This window comes from Setaria italica, chromosome VII (genome assembly GCF_000263155.2).
Source record: "Setaria italica strain Yugu1 chromosome VII, Setaria_italica_v2.0, whole genome shotgun sequence".
In the NCBI taxonomy this organism is placed as follows: domain Eukaryota; kingdom Viridiplantae; phylum Streptophyta; class Magnoliopsida; order Poales; family Poaceae; genus Setaria; species Setaria italica.
In genome coordinates this window covers 3,791,873-3,813,709 of record NC_028456.1, presented here as the reverse complement: position 1 = coordinate 3,813,709, position 21,837 = coordinate 3,791,873, and the positions used below count along the sequence as shown (strand labels likewise).

Below are 21,837 nucleotides of genomic sequence, written 5' to 3'. Positions count from 1 at the left end.
TCAGGGGGCCGGCGCCACGTCGGGGGCACGTGGGAGGGACCCTGGCGCCAAGACATTATAGCTTGGCGCCAGCAATCCTGGCGCCCAGCTAAGGGTCCATTTTTATAATTGGTTTCGCCAGGGGTCTATTTGTGAAATTTCTTTGCGAAAAGGGCCAAAATAAAAAAAAGTCGTCCAAATTTGCTGCTCCGCTCCAGATTTATCTTGCCAAACATTTTCAGCTCTAATTATACTAATTTTCCGCTCCAGATTTATCTTGCCAAACATTTTTAGCTCTAATTATACTAATTTTAGAAAAAATGTCTTTAACAAAGGATGCTAAAAAAACTAATTTCATACAATTTTTTTGAAGTTGGCAATACCCACTGTTCCCACTATTTACGTGCCTCGCGACGCGTCTCCTATTCCGCCGCCGCCCCCTCCCTCGCGACGTGTCTATCTCTGGCCGGCGGCGGTCGTGGCTTGGGGACAGTGACGAGGCTGGCGGCGGCGGTGCCTCAAGACCGGCGCGAGCAAGCTCCACGGGCGGCGGGATGGGGGAAGCTCCGGCGGCGGGATCAAGCTCGGAGGGACGGCGGCGCCTCAAGGCCAGCGCGAGCAAGCTCCAGGGGCGGCGGCGCGAGGGAAGCTCCGGTAGGATCGAGCTTCAAGGGCGGGCGGCCACGACCGGCGCCGCGTCCAGTTGGGGGGCGGAGGAAGCTCCGGCGTTAGGGCGGGGGAACCTCTTGCAGTGGGATCGAGCTCGGAGGGATGGCGGGATCGAGCTTCAAGGGCAGCCGGCCACGGCTGGCGGCGCGTCCAGCTGGGGGACAGGGGAAGCTTTGGCGGCGGGGCGGGGAAGCTCCGGTGGCGGCACATCCAGCTAGGCGGGGGAAGCGCCGGCGTCGGCGCGTCCCGGGCTCGGCGGGGCGAGCTCCGGTGAGGCGTGTCCAGGTCCCAGCAGGGCGAGCTCCGGGGTTCAGAAGCAACTTCCTTTCACACAAAAGCTGCTCAAAACAACAAAACGCCTGTTCGCTTTAGCTTATTCAGTCGGCTTATCAGCCACCAAACAGTGTTTTCCTCTCACAACAAATCAACCGTTTCAGCTTTTCAACCGGCTTATAAGCTGAAATGAACAGGCTCAAAACTGCAGGCAGCATTGTATCATATTGTAGCCATTCATTACAACTCCGGAACTCCCAAATGAATGAATAATCTATCGATAATCCAACAGTAGAGTCAAAGTTTGCTCCTTTGGTTGCTGTCAGCAAGGCCAGGGTGTGCAAGCGCAGCATCCATCTCACAGTCAGAGGAGCGATACGGGAAAAACCACCAAAGATTAGGGTGTAATTAGTTTTGTAATTAGTCTATGTTCAATACTTCTAATTAGTGTCCAAACATCCGATGTGACAGGGGCTAAAGTTTAGCCTCTGCCTCCCAAACAGCCCCTTACATTACAATTCTTGACTTGGAGTTGAATTTGCATCCGATAGTCAAACAGGCACATAGCTCCCTATTTTTCTGAAGTCTACCGAGTCGGTAGAGTGAAGTAAAAAAAGATGGAATTGGTGGAATGGAGTTGTTTGTTTTGACCGGAGCAGTCCTAAACAGGAATTTGTTGACCGCGGCTTCCTCGTGTCGGAGCCCGTTTCTTTCCTGATATAAAAAGGAAAAACCGTTTCCTTTTCTTATACTAGAGTGTTTTGGACGCCTTCACTCGATTCCTGCTCATATGTTGTGCTCGACTGCTTCTCCGAGCACGGTACGCCATCTCCCCCCAACTTCAACAAATCTCTACAAATCATGTACCTATGTTCACAAATATCTTAAAACACTCTAGATATAAGCTGTCTTTACACCTTGAATTCATATCTTCACAAATACGAGGGGGTCTGTTGAGATGCTAAAACATGGTTTTGCCTTTGTAAGCTGTGTTTTGTTGTGAGGAAAATCTGGACCGGAGCATATATTTGTTGATCGCGATGCTGCCTAGCAATGCGAGTCCATTGTGGGCCTTCGAGTCCCCTCTCTGTTCAGCCTTTTATCAGGTTCTTGGATATTTCAGAAATGACCTTGTAGTCCCCTTCTTAGTGATGATTATCATATTGCTGGCATGGGGTATTTGGACAGCACGAAACGGCTTGGAGTCCCCTTCTTCTGCAATTTTCGAACTCCTTTTTGCTTTAACATATTTTGATCAGTTAGAATTTGCTCCTTAGTCTCCAGTACACAAACAAGGCAGAGGCGACCTTGAAATCGAACGCCCAATGATGAGCTTGGAAGTGGTGGACCTCAAAATTGACCATCATGCAGCTCAATCAAGTCCCATGGTGCTGAATCAAGTTTGTTTTCGAAATCGACTGGATGGACTTTGTTCTTGCTGGGATCGCAGAGAAATTGGGAGGGACCAACCATGCCGCTGTTCTTGCGTCATTGAACAGAGTATTGCACCTTCGGATTGGATAACTGGAGGGATTTTTTATTTAGTGTCGGATTGGTCTTTTCGCAGCCTAAGATTAGATTTGATGGATTTGGACTAGCTCACAATTGGATACTCATCCATTACCACCTCAGGATGGAGTACACAAATTATGGAGTTATAAGATGCGCAAACATCTGAAGACTGTATCCCAACCATTAGGAATATTTGTTACCAGGCACCATAGGAACAAACAAAAGGCGAATAGCTTAATACATTATTGGCTTGCATAGTTTATACACAAACACGGATTAAACAAGTGATACAATACAATGATGTCTGTCTATTCGCTAGGTGCATAAACATGCCGGTTAGAGGACACTTGGTGAAGGTGGTCTGTCATAAGCCATACCAGGGTTGTGAACTCACCACCACTGTTGAGCTTCTTTGCGTGGGACTCCCTGCTGCATCGGTTGGCCGTGTAGATCAGAAAATCGGCCCAGACCTCATAGACCAGGTCCAAGGCGTAATCCGTGCTGACCAGTATTTTGGCCAATTCGATTGCCAATTGTAAACGATAATTCTGAACAGAGCGTTCGGATAGCTCCTTGTATAGGGCGCTGGCAAGATTCTCACTTGGCTGGAGCCCAGAATCAGATATGAGTCCATTGCTGATGATTTCATTCCACTGAGTGGCCAGGCTTCTCTTTGTCCATTGGTACAGCTTGTTCTGAGGAAGGCCCGGTAGCATGTCAGGTTGTTTGACGAGGAGGAACATCATGTAATTGGATAGTATCTGCACTTCCTTGACACGCTGTTTATCCTTAGCCTTGGTATTATGCCTTCTGGAGAGGAAGATGTCTGTGGCGATGTGCCAGATGATGATCCCCTCGTGGAGCTCAGCACCAAGGAACTTGTCTTTGATAGTAATATTACTACTTTCTTTCCAGCGCTTCAGCGCCTCCGTGCCCCAATTCTTTCTGACCATTCCCAGTGTGTTCACATACCCACTCTTGATCATGTGTTGTATGTAATCGACCACCAAGTACTTGAGGCCATCTGGAACACCAACAGCCGGCATGCTATAGCCCAGGATACCTGCCAACCTCCCAGGCCTTGTAGTGCACATCTCCAACATGTTGTACTGCCCCATGGTGCCTGACCACCTCCTTGATAACCTGAAGAAGCCAGTGATTCGTATGCTGTGGGCAAGACGTCGAAGAGAAAGGACCATACGACGAAGTTTGTGCCACCTCTCCAAACACAAAGCTGCGTGTCGAAGACCACTCCACTGCGTTGCACATAGGAAGGAGAATGTCCAGGTAGACCAGAGTGCGCTCAGCAGCGATGTCATCTCCATGAGGAAGGCACTACCCAACAAGATGTAGGTGATAGCAATGTCTGTACGTCTGTTTCCCTCCCTGCCATAGAACAGGAACAGCAGAAGGGAAGCAACCACGGCGAGCGGTGAGACAACTCGGATGCAGTAGCCAGGCAGAGTGTGGAGCACGGGTGCCTTGGTGTACAGGACGTCATACATCAGCGACAGCTCCATTTCCACCAGTGTCCACATATACCCCATCTCATTCTCCTTAAGGTATTTAAGTATGCCAACCACATAGTTACCTGGGTTCTTTGAGGAATCCACCATGGCAGACTTGCAGACGCGGAACACAGCGTGCGCACGGAGCATGAGGAATTCCTCTTTGTCGACTACCTTCCCTTTGAATCCCCCCTGAGGTGGTTCATCCTCAAGGTAAAGACGGCATTTTCCTTGTTGCTCTGTGTTCTCAGCCTCCAGAGACTCCCTGATGATGGTGAAGTCAGCACATCTGAGAGCCCATGTCTTCTCACAAAACTTGGCAACCGCAACAGCGCTCATCAAGGTTGTACCTAGCGAGAACAAGATCCCACTGCTGGCGATATGCTTGTAGACAACATACCCAGCTCCCAGGACCTGCACGACAAGAGTCAGAAGATGGCGCTTCCACAGCTTATTATCCTCAAGGGAGTAAGCTGTGATGTTGTCCGGGCCAGCAAGGTGTAGCAGCAAGAATGGCGCCCAGAAGGCGATAAGCCGGTTATGGCGCAGGGTGCTCCTGAGTGAGAGGTTGCCAAGGGCATACATTGCGGTGCTGTCAGCCAGCTGGTATGCCAGCCAGAGGAGGAGCCTTTTGGGGCTACGGCCTTGACGCCTGCGGATCCCAGAGAAGAAGAGCAGGATAACCTGGTGTGTGAGGCTCAGGATTACAAGGATCTGGGTCGCCCATCCATTCCAAAAGTCCAGCAGCCGTTCGGCAGCAACTCTTGGCTCCAGAACTGATTCATCAAATAACATGCAATGTGGCAACATCAAATGATAATGATAGAGCAAATTACATGCGAACATCGAAAGTTAACTAGAATTAGTGTACACATACTATGGGTATCCCCTAGTTGATCAGGACCAAATTTAGTCATGTACCCAGCAGAGGCAGAGATAGGCGACGGCCGGAGGTGAGACAGAATCAAAGGTGATGAGTATGCTGGATTGATGCTTGATTACACCAACTAATTGAGCATGCATGGTCTAGTCTACTGGGTTTTTAAGGGTGGCCAGGTCACCCTGCTGCACCAAACCATATAAGCAAACAGGGAGAAAGTATTATCATTTTGTTATTGTTTGGCTGTCATTGTACAAGCTACATTCAATTTGCTAACCATATACTATACATCCATTCACAGAGTGAATCCAAGCCTTCCATTAATCAGTGATCGGGGCCATGTGACGGCTGGAGGTGGATGGCACATGCGATTACACCAACTAATTGAGCATGCATGGTCTAGTCTACCGTGTTTTTAAGGGTGGCCAGGTCACCCTGCCGCACCAAACCATATAACAAACAGGGAGAAAGTATAAACATTTTGTTATTGTTTGGCTGTCAACCTACAAGCTACATTCAATTTGCTAACCATATACTGTACATCCATTCACAGAGTGATCCCAAGCGTTCCATTAATCAGTGATCGGGGCCATGTGACGGCTGGAGGTGGATGGCACAACGCACAAGTACAAATATCCTGCCAGGCAAAGACATGGCGGCGAAGCTTATCCACTTCATTAATACATAACAATACTAATATGCTTGGGTGGCATTATTAGTCCAATCTAGATGGCTCAGTATCTTTACTCATTCATAAATCAGGATGATAGGTGCTAAAACTTTTGTGGTGTTCTTCAATAAGAAAAGTAACAGTTTCAAAAACCTTTTACTATAAGAAAAACCTACTTCAACTTTCTACAAACGTTAATTAATTCAAGCTCCAGGATTTTTTTTCCAAACTCCAAAATGCTTGAAGTGAGGTTAAACTAAATATGGCTCCATTCAGATGAACTGATCATTGTCACCCTTATGTTCCAGTATAAATTATCACAATGTTGAGGGAGGGATCTGTCAGGATTGGGCCTTGGAGGAGGATTTGGAAAAGCTGGGCTCCTCTGCGTTGTAAGTTTTTCATTTGGTTAGTGTTCCATAACAAGTGCTGGACCGCCGACCGCTTGGCTAAACGTGGCCTGCCTCATCCAGAGGCATGTCCCTTTTGTGACCAAGCTTCGGAGACGATCCATCACTTACTGGTTGGCTGTGTTTTCTCCCGCCAGATTTGGGCTCTGATTCTCCAGCAACTGGGTCTCATAAATCTGGCCCCTGAATCTCCTGAGACCCGCTTCTTTGGCTGGTGGAGGAGAACTTTCGTGGCTGTTCAAAAGGATAGGCGTAAGGGCCTTAATTCTCTGATAATTTTGGTTGCATGGGAGATTTGGAAACACAGAAATGATTGTGTTTTTGAAAGGGTTAGGCCAACAATTCAGGAAGTCCTTAGGGCCATAAGCAATGAGGGAGGCCTATGGTGTATGGCAGGGGCTTCCAGGCTTAAAGAGCTACTGTCCACGTCGCCACCCCTGGGAGCGTAGGCTCTGTACTTCTGGTCGCCTATTCATACTTCTAGTGCAACCTTAGTTTTGTTCCTGCTGGGGTGTGTGAGTATGTGGGTGTGTGTTTTTGTACTGGGTAGGGGCTACCCAAACCCTTTTGTTTTCTCCTACCTTAATGAAATGACGCGCAGCTCTCCTGCGTAGTTCGAGAAAAAAAAATTTATCACAATTACATAGTGTTGCACTTCTATATAAATTATGCTGACATAAAGCGCAGTACTTTCAGATGAACTGATCCAAGTAAGGGACATTGTTTGGAAATAATATTATTTGAATAGAAATCTGCAAACCAGGAGCCTGTTCGGCTGGACTTATAAGCTGGCTGAAAAGCTGAAACGGCTGATTTGTTGTGAGAGAAAAATATTGTTCGGTGGCTGATAAGCCGGCTGAATAAGCTGAAGCGAATAGGCCCAGTTATCCGTTTCCGTTTTTGGCAACTGAGGGTAGCAGCATTACAAAAGCTGACAGGAGCAGGGAACTCCATCTCAGATCCATGTCTCAGTCAGGAAGCAGTTAGCGCATATCGAGAAGCCAGTCGTCCTGTCGACAACTGCCGACTAGTACCCATGATTTATTGTGCAACTGTCCATTGTTGACATGCGTAAAGACCATTGTCACCCTTATGTTCCGGTATATAAATATCTCAAGGAAATGGCCATGTTTTATGCCTCCTCGTTGAGCAGCCGCCTGAGCTTTCTCTTTGTTTAGAATTGAAAGAGAAGTTTTTGATAGTGGGGTGCGTGGTGTATTAAAAGTGGATATAGACCCCGGACAAGAAAGCCTTTTCTTAAGCACAAATGCGGTACTATTTTGAGCAAGCAATCTCTTCTTTCCATTATACTAATATCTCCAAAAATGACCTATTAAGGCTCTTGAGCAAGTGGCAAAGTCCAAGGAATTTCCCTACTAGGAAGCCCTTATTTACAAAACTTCTTCTACCTCTCTGAGTAACCTTACACTGTAAATAGATGCCCTCTCCCTCATTTCTAACATCATTCTACCATCTACCACTCTGCCACTCAACTGTAGATTTCCGCAATATACAAGAGGAGAGAACTAGTAGAGAGAGATTGGGAAAGAATGCCGCATGGAGACCAGAAATTATCAGAGTAAGAACCCAAGATATGTGATATGTGTGGTTGGTCGGTCCACAGCTGGTAGGGTTTTCGCCTAGAGCAAATTTGGACCACATGGTGTTAAATAGATAATCTAACCAATTCAAAATTTAAAATCTCATCAATTTCAACATCTGTGGGGCTTGGTAAACAATATTGGTCCAGGCATGCTTGACTCTGCTTCTGGCATACAAAATGTACCTAATACTTAGTGATCTACTAGAAGACTAAAGTGGACTAGAATTTGGTGCAGGCAAGATTCTGCTCAAGCAGCGAACCATGGATAAGGTTGAAAGAATGACATTAGCTGTCACAACAAGAATATTAGCATTATTTCGAAATGTTTGAGAAAACAACCTTTTGGGGTTTAGTTGAAAATCCAAGATCACTATAGCTGGGGACCCAGTGCATATACATCCTAGGGGAAGTAGACTGTTGTGGCAAGGGTTTTGATAAATTAAAGATAGGCCTCGGCCAGTTCCTTGGTTTCCTGAAAAAAAAAGAAGAAAAAAGAAAGGTCAACGCGCAACATTTGAATTCAAATATCTTGGAGGGTACTGGAGTGAAATATTTGCACTTACAAATAAAAGGAATGGAAATGCTAAGCCAGCACCAGCGAAGGCTAAGAACCAAGCCAGTGGCAATTAAACATTAACGTTTGCTCCACTAATAATTGTAAAACGAGATAGAGTAATATACTTCATGATAGAAAATAACACCAAGAAGCTCTGACTGTAAATATGAAGGTAATGTCATATCAGAAAATAATCCCCATTTCCTCTTGCCTCTTGGCAGAATAGACGCCCCCAAGCAGATTCAAGCATGAGATTGAGAATTTATTTAGGAATAGGCATGTCAACTAGCTGAAATAAAGAATCTACACTACCAGTTTCCAAACTTCAGTGACAACATTGTTCATCTGCCAAGTGCCAACAACATTTGATAAAAATGAAAATTTAAAGATTTATGTTTGACAGGATTGCCTACTGTTGAGTAAATGGTTTCAGAAACATGAGTAAAAGAAAGAAAGAAGTTGTTTCTGTTAATTGTCATCAGGCAACCAATTTCATTGAAGTTATAGATTATAATTAGTTTGCTAATATCATAAGTAATATAAGAGGAATAGGCAAGATTGAAAAGTGAATACAGCAACCAAAATATCTTGATTTTACACTGTTCTTACTCACTCTTGACATGATTTGGATCATCTTGCACAGATCCCATCACTTCACTGGATGACATAAGTTGATTACAGATTGTCTATATGGTATGATGGTCTATTTATGAAACAACTTAGATACTCTCATTGATAAAATGCAAAAGATATATACAGAAAGTTTGTGGAAGCCCCTGATTATATGGCATTTGCGAGTAGACAGCAGTTAACAGACATGATAGTACAAGATAGACAGGCGCTGGTGCTTGGACCACTAAACATACTCACATGGATTCATAATTTCTTAGGGAAAACAACAGGTTCACTTCACTGTCCTTGCAAAAAATGTGGCTGCTATAACAAGTTCAATTCACACACAGCATACCCCAGCACACGATGTTCTGACTTGTGACTTGTGTATTGTGCTACTTGTACTAGTACTAAAATTAAGCAACAGCAATGGTCACCTTTTTACTACTACTTGGTAGTTGACTAAGAGCTGAGCTCCAGTGTGGGTACAACAGCCATGGCTTCCCCTTCGATCGCCAGAGAGCCCCCCTCTTCATCTGTGAAGCATTTGGTTGCGAACTTGACGCTGCGCAGCGCAATCAATAATTAGGTTAGGATGAAGCCTTAATTAAGGCAAAGGGGTGAGCAAGGCTGCATCGCACATACACGTATCGGTTTGCCGTGCTGCTGTTCGCTGTCGTCATGGCCTTGATGTGGAGTGCCTGAACGCGAGCGACCACCTCATCTCCGACGTACACAGGCGCCGCAAACTTGAGGGTCTGGCTCGCGTACACCGCGCCAGGCTGCACCAACCAAGCATTAGGTGAAGGCACACTGTGAGTCTCCACGCTCACGTGCTGTTCGACGAAATGCCGGGGAGAAGAGAGTGAGGAGCGCGCGTACGAAGCTGGCGGCGATGATGGAAGGGAAGAGGGAGGCCACGAGCATCCCGTGCACGACGCGGCCACGCTGGAAACCGCACAGCTCCCGGGCTACGGCGTCGTCGAGGTGCACCGGGTTGCGGTCGCCGCTGACCGCCGCGTACGCCGCCACGTCCGCCTCCGTGAAGCGCCGCCGCTCGCGCAGCGCGTGGCCGACACTCAGCACCGCCGGCGGCGGAGGCGCGGCCGACGTGGTGGAGATGGTGCGGACGAGGGGGAAGATCGCCCGGCGGCCGAGGCGCATGGCGGCGGCGCAGATTGGGAGTTCGGTGGAATCGGAGGATGAACGGACGAGGAAGCTGACAGGTGGGGTAGCAGAGAGTTCCTGAGCAGTGGACGTTTGAGAAATTTTGATATTGGACACCCAATTCGAGCACTTCATTGCTCTTGATACTCAATTTGCGAGCCTTTTAAAAATTTATCTTCGATTCAAGGGATTTTCTCATATATTTTTTTTCAATTCCTCTCTTCTCTTTTTCATTTTTGCATGGAGCCCATATTCGTAGACCATCCTTGTACCTTATCTCTTTAGGCCGTTTGGATATAGGCAAACCACGCAAATCTCCTCTCTCTCTCTCAACAAAGAACAGAAGCCGCCGCCCCCGCCGCTAGGGTTTGGCTATCTGAACTGAAATGCCAGCTTTGGATGTCCGGAGCGGCATGAACAAACGCAATGATCCTTTTGAGGTCCCTCCCATGTAAGCTAGGAATCCGTGATCCTTTCCTCTCTAGTAAATTGTATGTTTGATTTGGAAAGACACATCCATGATCGAATAGGATGATTAGGCTACAACTAACTACTATTGGTACTCGTTGGTACCGACCCGGATGCAGCATTGAGATTGTGTGTTCAGATTTCTCAGTTCTGAGCCAAGCTAGATGATGAAATATGATGAGTGGACTATTGACTATTGCTATTGTAACTTGGAGATGATAGAGAAGGAAGTGGAAAAAAGGGTGGATCTCACAAGCTGCTAGCAGCTTAGAATTTGTGAATTTAACATGGGCAGTGGTGGATGAAAGGGAATTGGTGGATAATAATGTTTTGGCATGTTCTTTCTATGAAAAGGAAGACAAATCGTAAGCTATTTTTTATTTGTGGATGTTAAGAATAGACCTCTATATAGTGGCTGCCGGTGTGGTGGCGGGGCTTGGCGCAGCCTGCGGTTGCAGCGCATCCCAGCCAGCAGCAGTGGCGCAGCCTAGCGCGACGTGCGGCGGCGGCACCTCGTGCCCGGCCAGCACCTGCAGCCGCGGCACGTCCCGACCAGCAGCCCCGGCCATGGCGCACGAGAGGGAGCCGCAGCTCTGCCGGCCACGGCGACATGGCCATGGCGCGAGGGGGGGCATGGCCCCGCAGGCCAAGGCCCAGCCAAACAGGCGGAGGCGACGCTGGCCGGTGATGGTGGGGAAAAATTGATAGAGAAGAAGGGGAGGATGTGGAGACGCAGCGCTCACCTTGAGCAGTTACTGGAAAGTAGGTGGCGCCGCGGTGCTGGTTTCGGTGCTTGTATACCAGGCGCTCAAGCACCCTCGCCTCCTCCTGCAGGTGACGCAGCGCCGCCCGCAGCCACTACTCCTCGTCGCCCCTCGCCGCCTAGATCCGACGGCGACGTCTGCAGGTGGTAGATGGCATGGCGGCATGGCTCACGAGAGAGAGGTGAGAGCGGTTGGCCGGCGGGAGCAGGCCCCCAACGGCAACAGCAGGGATGACTGTGGTCGTGCGGTGGACGGGTTTCGGAGAAGAATGCGGGAGGGACGGCGGACTGGGTGGGTCACACAAGTGAACATGAAAGAAATAAATGAACCATTTTCCCGTGTAATCAGCGGCATGGTGGATAATTACCCCACAGCTCCATGAGGATGTCTGAAATCAAACATGGGTCTGGCTCCAAACTCCACTTTTTTTCTGGAGCTGGAGTTGGTGGAGCTAGACGTATTTGGCATGGAATTTTGTGAAGTTAGTTTAGTGGAGTTGTTTTTGCTAGAGTGGAGTGCTGCAAACCACTTCCTAAGTCACATGTTTCAAAGGTAGTAATGAGCAATGCAGTCACAGATGCTATTAGTGGATAGGTAAATTCAAGCAATGAGCCAAATATTCCTCATGTGATTGATCGGGACACTCTTGAGATAGTTCCAATTGCAGAAGAGAATATAGGTTCTGCAGTTACATTGATGGATGAAGATGCTATTTATGAATTTGTTGGTCTTAGAGCAGACGATGAGGGGGCAGAGAATGAAAAGCTAGCAGCAGAAAAGGAGAATGAAGTTGCTGGTGATGTAGACTTAGAAAGTGCAGCATTGCCGGTTGATGATCTGATCAGGGATCTGTTTCTTATGATAGGGATGACCCTCCAAAGCAAGTTGGTACCATATATAGTTGTATGAAGTAATTCAGGGCTGCTTGCGACAGGCGTCGAGCAGCAAATCAGGCCTCCGCCTACCACCTTCCACTGAGGAGTATACCTTAAGGCGATCACCTTAACATATCGTAGTCCCAGGCGCCCAGTTTGGCAGGTTTCTCTTGCTATCAGCCCTCTCCCGTGATCTCTATCCTCTCTTCTTTGTTCCTAGAGTCAATTTGATTTTGCTGTCCATATACAAACCGGTACGTTTATCTCCCTGGTTGTTTACTGTAATCAGTCAGCTAGAAAATTGATGAACTGAATTACTATGAAGCAACATATGTCCCGTGAGGTATGTTTGTTTTTTAGGTTCAGGAGTTCTATCACGAGAATTGGGAATGTGCAATAGTTATGGAGTGTATGAAGATAGGAGAAAGTATTAGACTCATGGTACAGACATATAGTTACAATATGTTATATTTTTATATTTTTTTTATGAAACCGCTATTTGCCATAGCTGCGCTATAGCTATGCTCTGCTGGAAAAAAGATGCCGCTATTTACCATAGCCCGCTAAGCATCTATATATCATTAACCAATTTGTTTTCATTTGGCAGGTTACTCTGAACAAAAGTGAGCATTTTTGCATCCATGGGAAGAGCGAGAACCAAGATGGCATCATATCATTGGGTAGTTGAGAAGGCAAATCCCCTATCTAATGAAGGATCTGAACATGGGTGCAAGGAAATTGCAAAAGGAGTTAGAGGACAAGTATCAAGTGACAATAGGATACTTAACACTGTGGTTTGGTAGCCAGAAAGGCAGCTGAGCATATTTATGGTACATGGAAGAAAGTTTTGCATATTTGTTCGACTTCAATGCTGAAATGTATGGATATCTCCATTATGTGAACCTGTTCGACTTAATTTGGTTATATCTGTAATCCCTCATATTTATCATCTGGTTAGGGTACATGCTGCCAAAATTTAAACAACAAATGCAATATCTCAAGCAACACTTTCTGGTAGAAAGAAGCTCATTTCATTTCAGTGCATACAAATACAAGCTCATTTCAGTGCATACACAAGGATGCCCAACAACAGAACAAATAAGTTCAAGATCCTAGAACAATACAACACCAATTAATTCTAGATTCTCTGATTGCTACACGCTCCTTCATCTCGTCAAATTCTTGCGGCAGCTCTGGTACGGCATCCAGCAAAGAGGTTGAACCTAAATTTCCTTCTTCGCGTAGATACGCCTCGTACTCGTCCTCGAACTTACATATAGAGCATGATGTAGGATCCTGCAGAAGACACAACCATGCAATTCTACCCATCAATTTGATTAATTGGCCACCAAATCCACCAAAGGAGAAATCCACTTATATTTTGATAATTCCTTGGGCATTTGAAAAAACGCCTGCCAAGGTTTTTGCGAGAGTTCCTGTGGTTAGCACAATCAACCTCACGTTCTTACAGTAGGGGCAAATGATCAACGGTATCCCGGTCACCTCGTCGATCACGGGCGCGGGAACAACAGCAAGTGGCTGCGGTGCAGGTGCAAGCTGCGGGTGCAGCCTAACCCTACCTTTAGTGACCCCTCACGTGCGCAAGCCTGAGGATGATGCCTGCGACATGGCGATGCAGGAGAGCTGCAAGGTGAGCGGGAGAAGGCGGGCGGGCGTGCCGGCGACGACAAGCACGAGTACGTGCGGCGGTGATGGCGGCAAGAAGAATGAGCGGCGACGGCAGGACGGGCGACTCTGCTTGCCTGTGTCATCGATTCACCTATTAGGATAAGGTCAGGGGCATATTCATTAACTGAGGTGTGAAAGCAGGCAGAAATGAAAAAGAAAAGAGAGGAATTGAAGAAAATTTGAGAGAATCCCATGGTTTGAAGGAATTCGTGTGCTCAGTGTCATTTTTTGAAAGGCTCTCGAATTGGGTGTCAAGTTCTCGAATTGGGTGTCAAATATTGAAATTTCTCTGGATCTTTTCGTCAGCGCCTAATCCAGGCTGTATATTATAGTACCTCTCTATGTCTCCAACCTTTGTGTACTCGTATGAGCATCAAAGAAATGAAATTCTGAACCTTTGACGGTTTTTATCTTTATTTTTTCCTTTTGTTTTTTCAGAGGCTCTTTTATACATAGCCAGCAAAACTTTTAAATTCAGTTGAATTGATGAAGGTAATAAGGTATCTGAACGGATCAAAATTCAAAACGACACAAAATCATTCTTGAATAGAATAATACAAGTACAACACAAGTTACGGACTTGATCTTATCAAATTTGTCCTTATCAAATTTACGATCGACCGCAAGTTCTGGTCATCACTTGTCACTCGTTCTCATACTTGTTACATAAATACACAGTATACAATCACAAATTCATATTTCATAATCCGGCCCATATCCTCAACTCTCAAGTTCATGTTCATGAGTTCATCTATCACAAAACAAATACATCTAATATGGCACAAATAATGATCTGTCAGATGTATATGCAGCGCACCGTCAATAACTCTCCACAATACCAATGCCCAAATGATCATGACTTAATTACTCCAATAGCGACAATTGCAACATGGACTGAAATTCTGATGCCCACAGTAGTATATATGGTGCAGTTTACATCAAGCACAAGAAGGTGTCTCTGCGGCTATGATTTTGTTTCCTTTCAAGATAAACATGCTCTCGGCTCTCTCGGGGCCTTCATGTTTTTAATTTTGGTTCTGTGCAAAAATATGATCATGCATGGAGTAACGGCAATAGATGCCCACATATAACTCCATCTCATGTACAACAGCTAGCACGTGTCTGCTGCCATTAGGTACCTTCATATGCTGTTTAATTTGGTTCTTGGTGTCGTTGTTTTGGTGGCAAAACTAAACGTTCGTGAACAGCATGGATCGGAGTTGATGTGAATAAACGACCACAAATGTGTAGCACTGTGCCTGGACTCCGTGGTCTCTCGCGTCAACAACACCGTCTGAATGGTGAGAAGCCCAACCACGAGCTTCACCAGTGCCGTCAACCGCATTCACCACGACAATACTTTGGCAAAGAGTTATTACGATTAAACACATTTAAAATATAACAAATGCGTAATATTTTAAAACTACTATTAAAGATAAATATAGACATGTCACTTTTAAATGTTATTTTGAAATTTTCAAAGGATATTTATTGGTCAAAACTAAAATGTATTGATTACACGCATCTTAAAATGATAATTATTTGCAGATGGGAGGAAGTAGGGAACTCAGAAAATGGGATTTGCCCTGCCAGAATTTCTCTTGCGATCACTTCTCAACATAGCAAACTCGTTTAGTGCGTGTGTTTCAGAGAATGAACTGTGTGCTTGTAACACATGGTTGATGTGTTGAGGCTAAATTCTAAATGGAACAATGATGCAAACATTCTATCGGCTCACGGAGCATCCGAAATCTATATCTCCTATACAGAAGCGTCCCACTACAAAGCATTGATTTCTATTTCTCTAAACCCCACATCATCCTCAGTGTTTTAACCATCTGATTGTTTTCTGAGCCTCTCTTCTTTACTCAGCACCTTGGTAGATCAAGAGCCTCCCCTCTTTTTTACTCAGCACCTTGCCAGATCAAAAGCCTCTTCTTTACTCAGCACCTTGCCAGATCAAGAGACCACCACAGCTAATGGCACTAATGGCATTAATCCTCCATCAACCATCCATGTTCCCACTCCTAAAATTTGAAGCATCGCACTCTATTGGGCACCCTGCTGGTGAGGTATGCCATTCATGTCCTCCTTTGCATTCACTCAGGGTATGCCGTTCATCTCCTCATTTGGATTCACTCAGGTTCTTCAATCGACTATTTGTGCATTGTTGCTGTTTCTATTTGTGCATTGTTGTTGTTTCAAAATTGCCCATGGTTTCATGCACCCAACCTGTTTGATCTATTGCCTCTTAGAAACTCTTGCATAAACCATTTTGAATTTTCTTTGCAAATCTAAGGTTCATATAAATTGATTTCGCCTCTAGAAATAGCAAGATTATTGGCCTCCTTAGTCATTCATGTAACAAACTCTGATCCAACTTTATTAGCATTTCTAAGTATGCAGTTGTCCTCATTCTGTTAGTTTTGCGATTAATTGTTGTGTGGACATCCTTACTTTCGGCAATCAATCAGTTTTTCCCTTATTTTGTTACTTCCAGTTTTACATGACCTTAGTGTCCCACGTTTGCAATTGTAAATCTGTAGGTTCATATAAATTGATTACATCGATCATATCTCCTCTACTAACAACCAAAATACTATTTTCGATTAGAATGGCACATAAACACTTTTTATTTACTCTTCAATCAGTTCTCCCAAGAAGATGCAAGATAGATATGTCCAAGCAATGAATAAGCTCAAGGATGATACAGGCCCAAAAGTTTGTGTTAATCTCACAGGCAATTCTCAGAGTGAACACATAACCACGCACCTACCAACTAACAACCACACGATCATTGTTCACTACATACGAAAGGGACAACCATACCTGCAAGCTATTTTCAGTGAAGAGAACTCCAAGAGCACAAATGAAAAGTAGTTCATTTATTGCAAATCTATGTTATTTTCTCAATAACTTCAATTTTCTTACCATATATTAAATAAAATTAATTTTATAGAATAATTAACCTTCGTGTAAAAAACCCCAAACCTTAATTCTTTCCCATTGCATCAAATAATCATAGAAAAATTACGCAAAATATTCCGCAGCAACGCGCAGGGAATTCACCTAGTTGTATTGTTTGGTTAACCACAGCTTAGCTTTGGATCCCTATGCCTCCCGATCCTACGTACGGTACACTTCAAAGTGCATCGAGCATCTTTCCTGTTGAGTTTCTGTGGACTATTGTGGTTGACGGACGCTATTGAGCTCTCAATTGCGCTGCTTTTAAGGTCTTTGTTTCTCGATCGATCGGTTGGTGTCACCATACAGCAGCACACCAACATATAGGTGCCACCGTAGTAATCCTGTCTCATGTCGACTTATGTGTTTGCTGCCAGTTCAGCTACTATCAAACGTTTACTTGTCAGCTAGTTCATGAACAGATTATTGCAACTGATGTTATTGTCACAAAATAAAATCACACACTGAATACATTGCTCTCGTTCTCGCTTAAATTATTTGGACTATCCCCTGATGTAAACATACCTGCCAGCCCCTTGCAAAAAACATTTTTACTAAGATGGTCTTGCTACATTACTACGGAAGGGTAATTAACTCTCTACACACCAGCCAATTAGTATATAAATGTGAACCCTTGAGTCAGTATCTCTTCTTGATATTCTATACTAAATTCTTTTGTCCTTGACGATACTGAATAAGACCTTTTATTTTCCGGATAGATCCTAGAGGTCAGTGATGAATGATAACTTTTTCATGCTTGTAGTCAAGCAAAATGTCCCTAAAAAACTGATATTTACTACTTCTAGATGCATGTCAAGATCTGGTTCCGTCTTCCATGGATGCCCACGTCCTTGAGCCATCAAAACCAGGGGTACGTTTGGATGGATGCCACCGCCGGCCAGGCCAAATTTTGGTCGTTGACCGTAGGCAAGCGCTGCGATTGGATCCCAGCCGCGATTTGGCCGCTCTGGCTCCCGTGCGCACGGCGCAGTTCATTTTTGCGCCAAAATGTGGTAGATTCCTGGACGGCTGATTTGGCCTTAGTGAATGGAGCTTTCGTCCACTATCTTAGTACCGGTTATATTTGGATCTGGTATTAATGTTGGCATTAGTACCTGATCCAAATTTGGGATTCTCGAAGACCCTTTAGTTCTGGGTCGGAGCTCCACCCGGTACTAATATGCTTGGTACTAAAGGTTCCCTCGCCTCATCTCCCTCCACCTTTTTAATTTACTGCACTGGCCGGCCCCTCCGCTACCTTATCCTCTCCCTCCCCCGCTCTCCTCTGACTCCCTCAGCTCCTTCTCCTCGCCTCCCTCAGCTCCCTCCACCGGCCCCCTCCCTCCCTCTCCCCGACCTTCCCTCTCCTCCCCCCTCCACTCACCCTCACCTTGTGCATGAGGTGAGGAGCAGCGGGTGGCATGGCGGCAGTGGGGGCCAGCGACGGTGGTGCGGGTCGGCAGGGGGGGGGGCGGGCCTAGCGGCGGGGGTGCGGGCCGGCTGCGGGAATTTATTGTTTTAAATTTTTTAATACCCTTTATTACCGATTATCTCAATTAGTACTAAAGGGGTTCCTTTAGTACCGAATTTCCAGTACCAGTTCCGGTACGGAACCGATACAATGCCGTTTTTCCTAGTAGTGCGCCAAATATTAGCCGGCCGATGGTTTGGCGGGGCCAGCAGCGGACAGCATCCAAACGTTAACGTACCCCTGATAACAGTTGTGATAAAATTAACCATCATAGGTTCCACAAGCTGTTGTTGTCAATTCTGAATAATATCATAGGTTTTGATGGTTCAGCATCCAACACAGATTCCAATCGTTGTAATTGTAACACAATCGTTGTATGCGTGCTTAAACTGAACTCTAAATTTCTAATAGGGGGCAATGAGACAACGACTGTTTAAGCACGCGCAGCACCGGCAGTTTATCCATCTGGTTTGCTTGCTAGTGCGTACGTGTATACATGTTGCTTTAAAATTGCATCCTTTTTAAAATAATATATATAATCCTGTATCGCGTGTATGCATCACAAGAACTCTGGCTCACAAGTAATTATAGTGTAACTGCTATTTAGTGGCATAAAAATAGTTTCTTTTCTTTTGGTGCCTTCGTCGAGGTTTAATAGGGCTCAGTTACTGGCTCATAATAGAAGAGAGGATTATATTTGTCCGGGCGATATTGCGAGGCAACAATGACAAGTGACGATTATCCGGGCGATATTGGCTTGTTAATTTTCAAATAAGAATGCATGCATAGTCGTGAACAATTCAATTCTTCCCCAATCCCCTCTACCCACAATGTGGAGAGGATTAACTTAACAAGGCCTCATAAGGATCATGTTCCTCTGTCCAATGCAGCCCTTGTCCTTCATCTTCGTCCTCCTTCAAACATCCAACTTCACAGCACACTGACTCGGATGCACATATCTTCGCCAGGCCAGTAGCTAGTAATTTGCTCTGATCGGTGCATAAAGTGATGCTATTGGCAGCCAAATATATATCTCTTTTCACTTATCTCGGGCACATTATTTTAAGTTTACATTTTTTTTTGTCGAGATATGATTCTCCGCTTCCAGCATTTTGTTCAATTCACCAAAGCGAACTCGTTTAATATTTAGACTTCAGAGAATGGTGTGTGCATATAACACGTGATTGATAAGTTCATGTTAAATTTTCATGAAAACAATGATGCATCAAACTTTTCACTCTCAGAGCGGCTGACCATCAGCAACACAGTGCGCCTTGTTGATCGAGCGCATGAAATTTGTATGGCCTGATGCTTGCACAATCACGACGTAGTTTTGAATCCATGTACCTCCCAATCCTAGATGCACTTCAACCTGGGGCCTAATGGGCATCCAGCACATCCTTCCTATTGAGCTTGGACACTTTGGCGGTACACTGTTGCGGCTGTTGTGCGCGAGCATTATTTGTTCAATCACTTAAGGTGTGTTTGGTTTGGAGACGAGATGGGATGGGTCGGTCCCCTCCCAGTTTTTTTGGATGGGATCGTCCCGACTCGTGTTTGTTTCATAAGGATGGATTCATCCCGACTTTTTGTTTGGTTGGAGGCACTGCAGTATGTGGGATGAGCACCGTTTTCCCCTTCTGTTAGCCACCATCAGCGGGCCTCACCGTCACTCTAATCTTCTTCCTCAATCTTTCCCAATCTTCTTCCTCATGACTTCAGCCCCGCCTAGGGAGCTCGCCCGGCCTGCCATGGGCGCCGGAAGTGCCGCTTGGGCAGCTTGCCCTGGCCTTGGGCAGCGTGCTGCTTGGGGCGCTTGCCCCGCTGGCCCTGGGCACCGGCCGCGCTGCCGGAGGACCCCGTCCCCGCCGACCTTGGGCCCAAGCCGCACAACCAGAGGATCCCACCCCCGCCGGCCTTGGCCCCCTGCCACGCCGCTTGTGGAGTCTAGCCGAGCTCCTCTCGCCACGCCGGAGCTTCTCGTCCTGCTCGTGCTTCCAGCCCCCTGCGCGCCAGTCTCGAGTGAAGATGGAGAAGGATGGAGCTAGACAGCCCCGAAGTGGCCGGGATGACCCCGTCCGCTCGTTTTGGCTGGACGGGGTCATCCCGTATTTTCAAATATATTTCTGTTTCTGGACCGTCCCATCCTTCATGACTTCGAACCAAACACCATCAAATTTAGGATCGTCCTATCCCGTCCAGTCCTGTCCCCGTACCAAACACACCGCTAGAGTCCTTCCCCTCGAGCGAGGCACTTCTCTTCAATTCGGTGTATGCATCCGTCTCTATATGGTTTCGCACTTTGTTAATTCTTTGCCAGATGGACACTTACTCTCAGCTCTCTATATATGGCGAGGATGCCTTTTAAGATCATGAATTTTCGATTCGAGCAATCAAGCTGCAGTGGCCGTGTAAATGCTAACAATTTGATGTCGGGTACAACAGCACGTGTCTTGCTGCGATTTGGTACCTTCATAATTTATTTGCAATACTGTCCTTTCTTCGTTTGGTAAACCTTAACGTTCGTGAGTACTAATTAGCGGATGCATATAGCACTGCCTGGACCCTGTTTTTCTCCTTCAATATAATTAACACTGCTGTATCTCAGCCACATTATTATTTTAAGTTTGATATTTTTTCAAGGTGATCCATGCATGGCCAAAATTATTTTCCTCTAACATTTTGCGGCAATTTCGTGTATAGGGAAATCAGGAAAGTGATTTGCCCTCTCAGCATTTGCTTGTTCACTTCTCACCAAAAAGAACTCATTTCATGTTTAGGGCTACAGAGAATGATGTGTACAGTGACGCGTGCTTGATAATAAGTTCATGCATTTTAAATAAAACATTGTTGCATCAAATTCGTTGGAGTTACTGATTTAGTCAGCAGCTGATCGGGAGCAGCACTCCGCACCGACTAGGCCGAGCACTCCAAATTCATAGGGGGTTGATGTTTGCGCAAGCATAGCTTAGTTTTGAATCCATGTAACCTCCCCAATCCTATGATTCATGGCCATCCAGCATCCTTTCTATCGAGCTTGGACACTTTTCATCCTTACTCTTCTGTGATTGTGTGTGGGCATTTTGTAGCTTGTCTGATGGACATCCTCGGCTCCCTATTGCGCTGCCTGTTAAGGTCATGATATATACCAGTTCGTATAACCAGTGTGCCATAGGTGCCATGATTCTATTCATGTCTCACTGCACGGTGGTATGCAATTGATTTGTTCATGAATTACAGACTACAATTGATGTTAATTATGCAAAAAAAGAATATATTGTTCTCTGGTAGTGGGCATGGCCTACCTTTCAGTTTAAAATTTATTGCTAAATTTGACGATGTAAGCACATCTGTTAAACCTTGCAAAGGGGGTGTAAACATTTTACTTATAGTAAGCTGCTCATACAGAAATTTGATCGACCTTATGGTCCTTAAAGAGGTACCAAAATTATAACTTGGAATTTGGTACCAGTTGTATAACTTCTCCATGTGGCGTATACAGGACAGAATCACAGAGGCACACATGCCACTAGGAGATTTTCCCATCAGTATAAGATCCATGACATCAAGGAGCACAAATATCCTCCACCATTATTCATTGTAATCTTGATGTCACCCAGAGTGATTGACATCGACGTGGTCTGCATTAACTGGGGTGGTGCAGGGCCAGCGGGGGTGGGGGGAGGAGAAGGGCCAGCATGGAGGAGGAGGGGCGGCGTGGCTCAAAGGAGGGGCGGTGCGGCGCGGAGGAGGGTCGAAGTGGATGG

The 21,837-nt window shown here is 45.7% G+C and overlaps 2 protein-coding genes across 2 annotated transcripts; both read right to left on the bottom strand.

The window, feature by feature from the left end:
- Positions 1 to 2,656: 2,656 nt before the first annotated feature.
- On the bottom strand, positions 2,657 to 4,983 carry LOC101761830. The gene is made up of 2 exons (XM_004977690.2): positions 4,819 to 4,983; positions 2,657 to 4,717 (listed from the first exon to the last, which is right to left on the bottom strand). Exons 1-2 carry the CDS (start codon positions 4,856 to 4,858, stop codon positions 2,742 to 2,744), a joined length of 2,016 nt encoding a protein of 671 aa, XP_004977747.2. The 5' UTR covers positions 4,859 to 4,983; the 3' UTR covers positions 2,657 to 2,741.
- Positions 4,984 to 7,642: 2,659 nt separating this feature from the next.
- Positions 7,643 to 9,989, bottom strand: LOC101776543 ((R)-specific enoyl-CoA hydratase). Its single transcript, XM_004975006.3, has 4 exons — positions 9,555 to 9,989; positions 9,318 to 9,454; positions 9,110 to 9,237; positions 7,643 to 7,976 (listed from the first exon to the last, which is right to left on the bottom strand). Exons 1-3 carry the CDS (start codon positions 9,972 to 9,974, stop codon positions 9,135 to 9,137), a joined length of 660 nt encoding a protein of 219 aa, XP_004975063.2. The 5' UTR covers positions 9,975 to 9,989; the 3' UTR covers positions 7,643 to 7,976; positions 9,110 to 9,134.
- Positions 9,990 to 21,837: the final 11,848 nt, after the last annotated feature.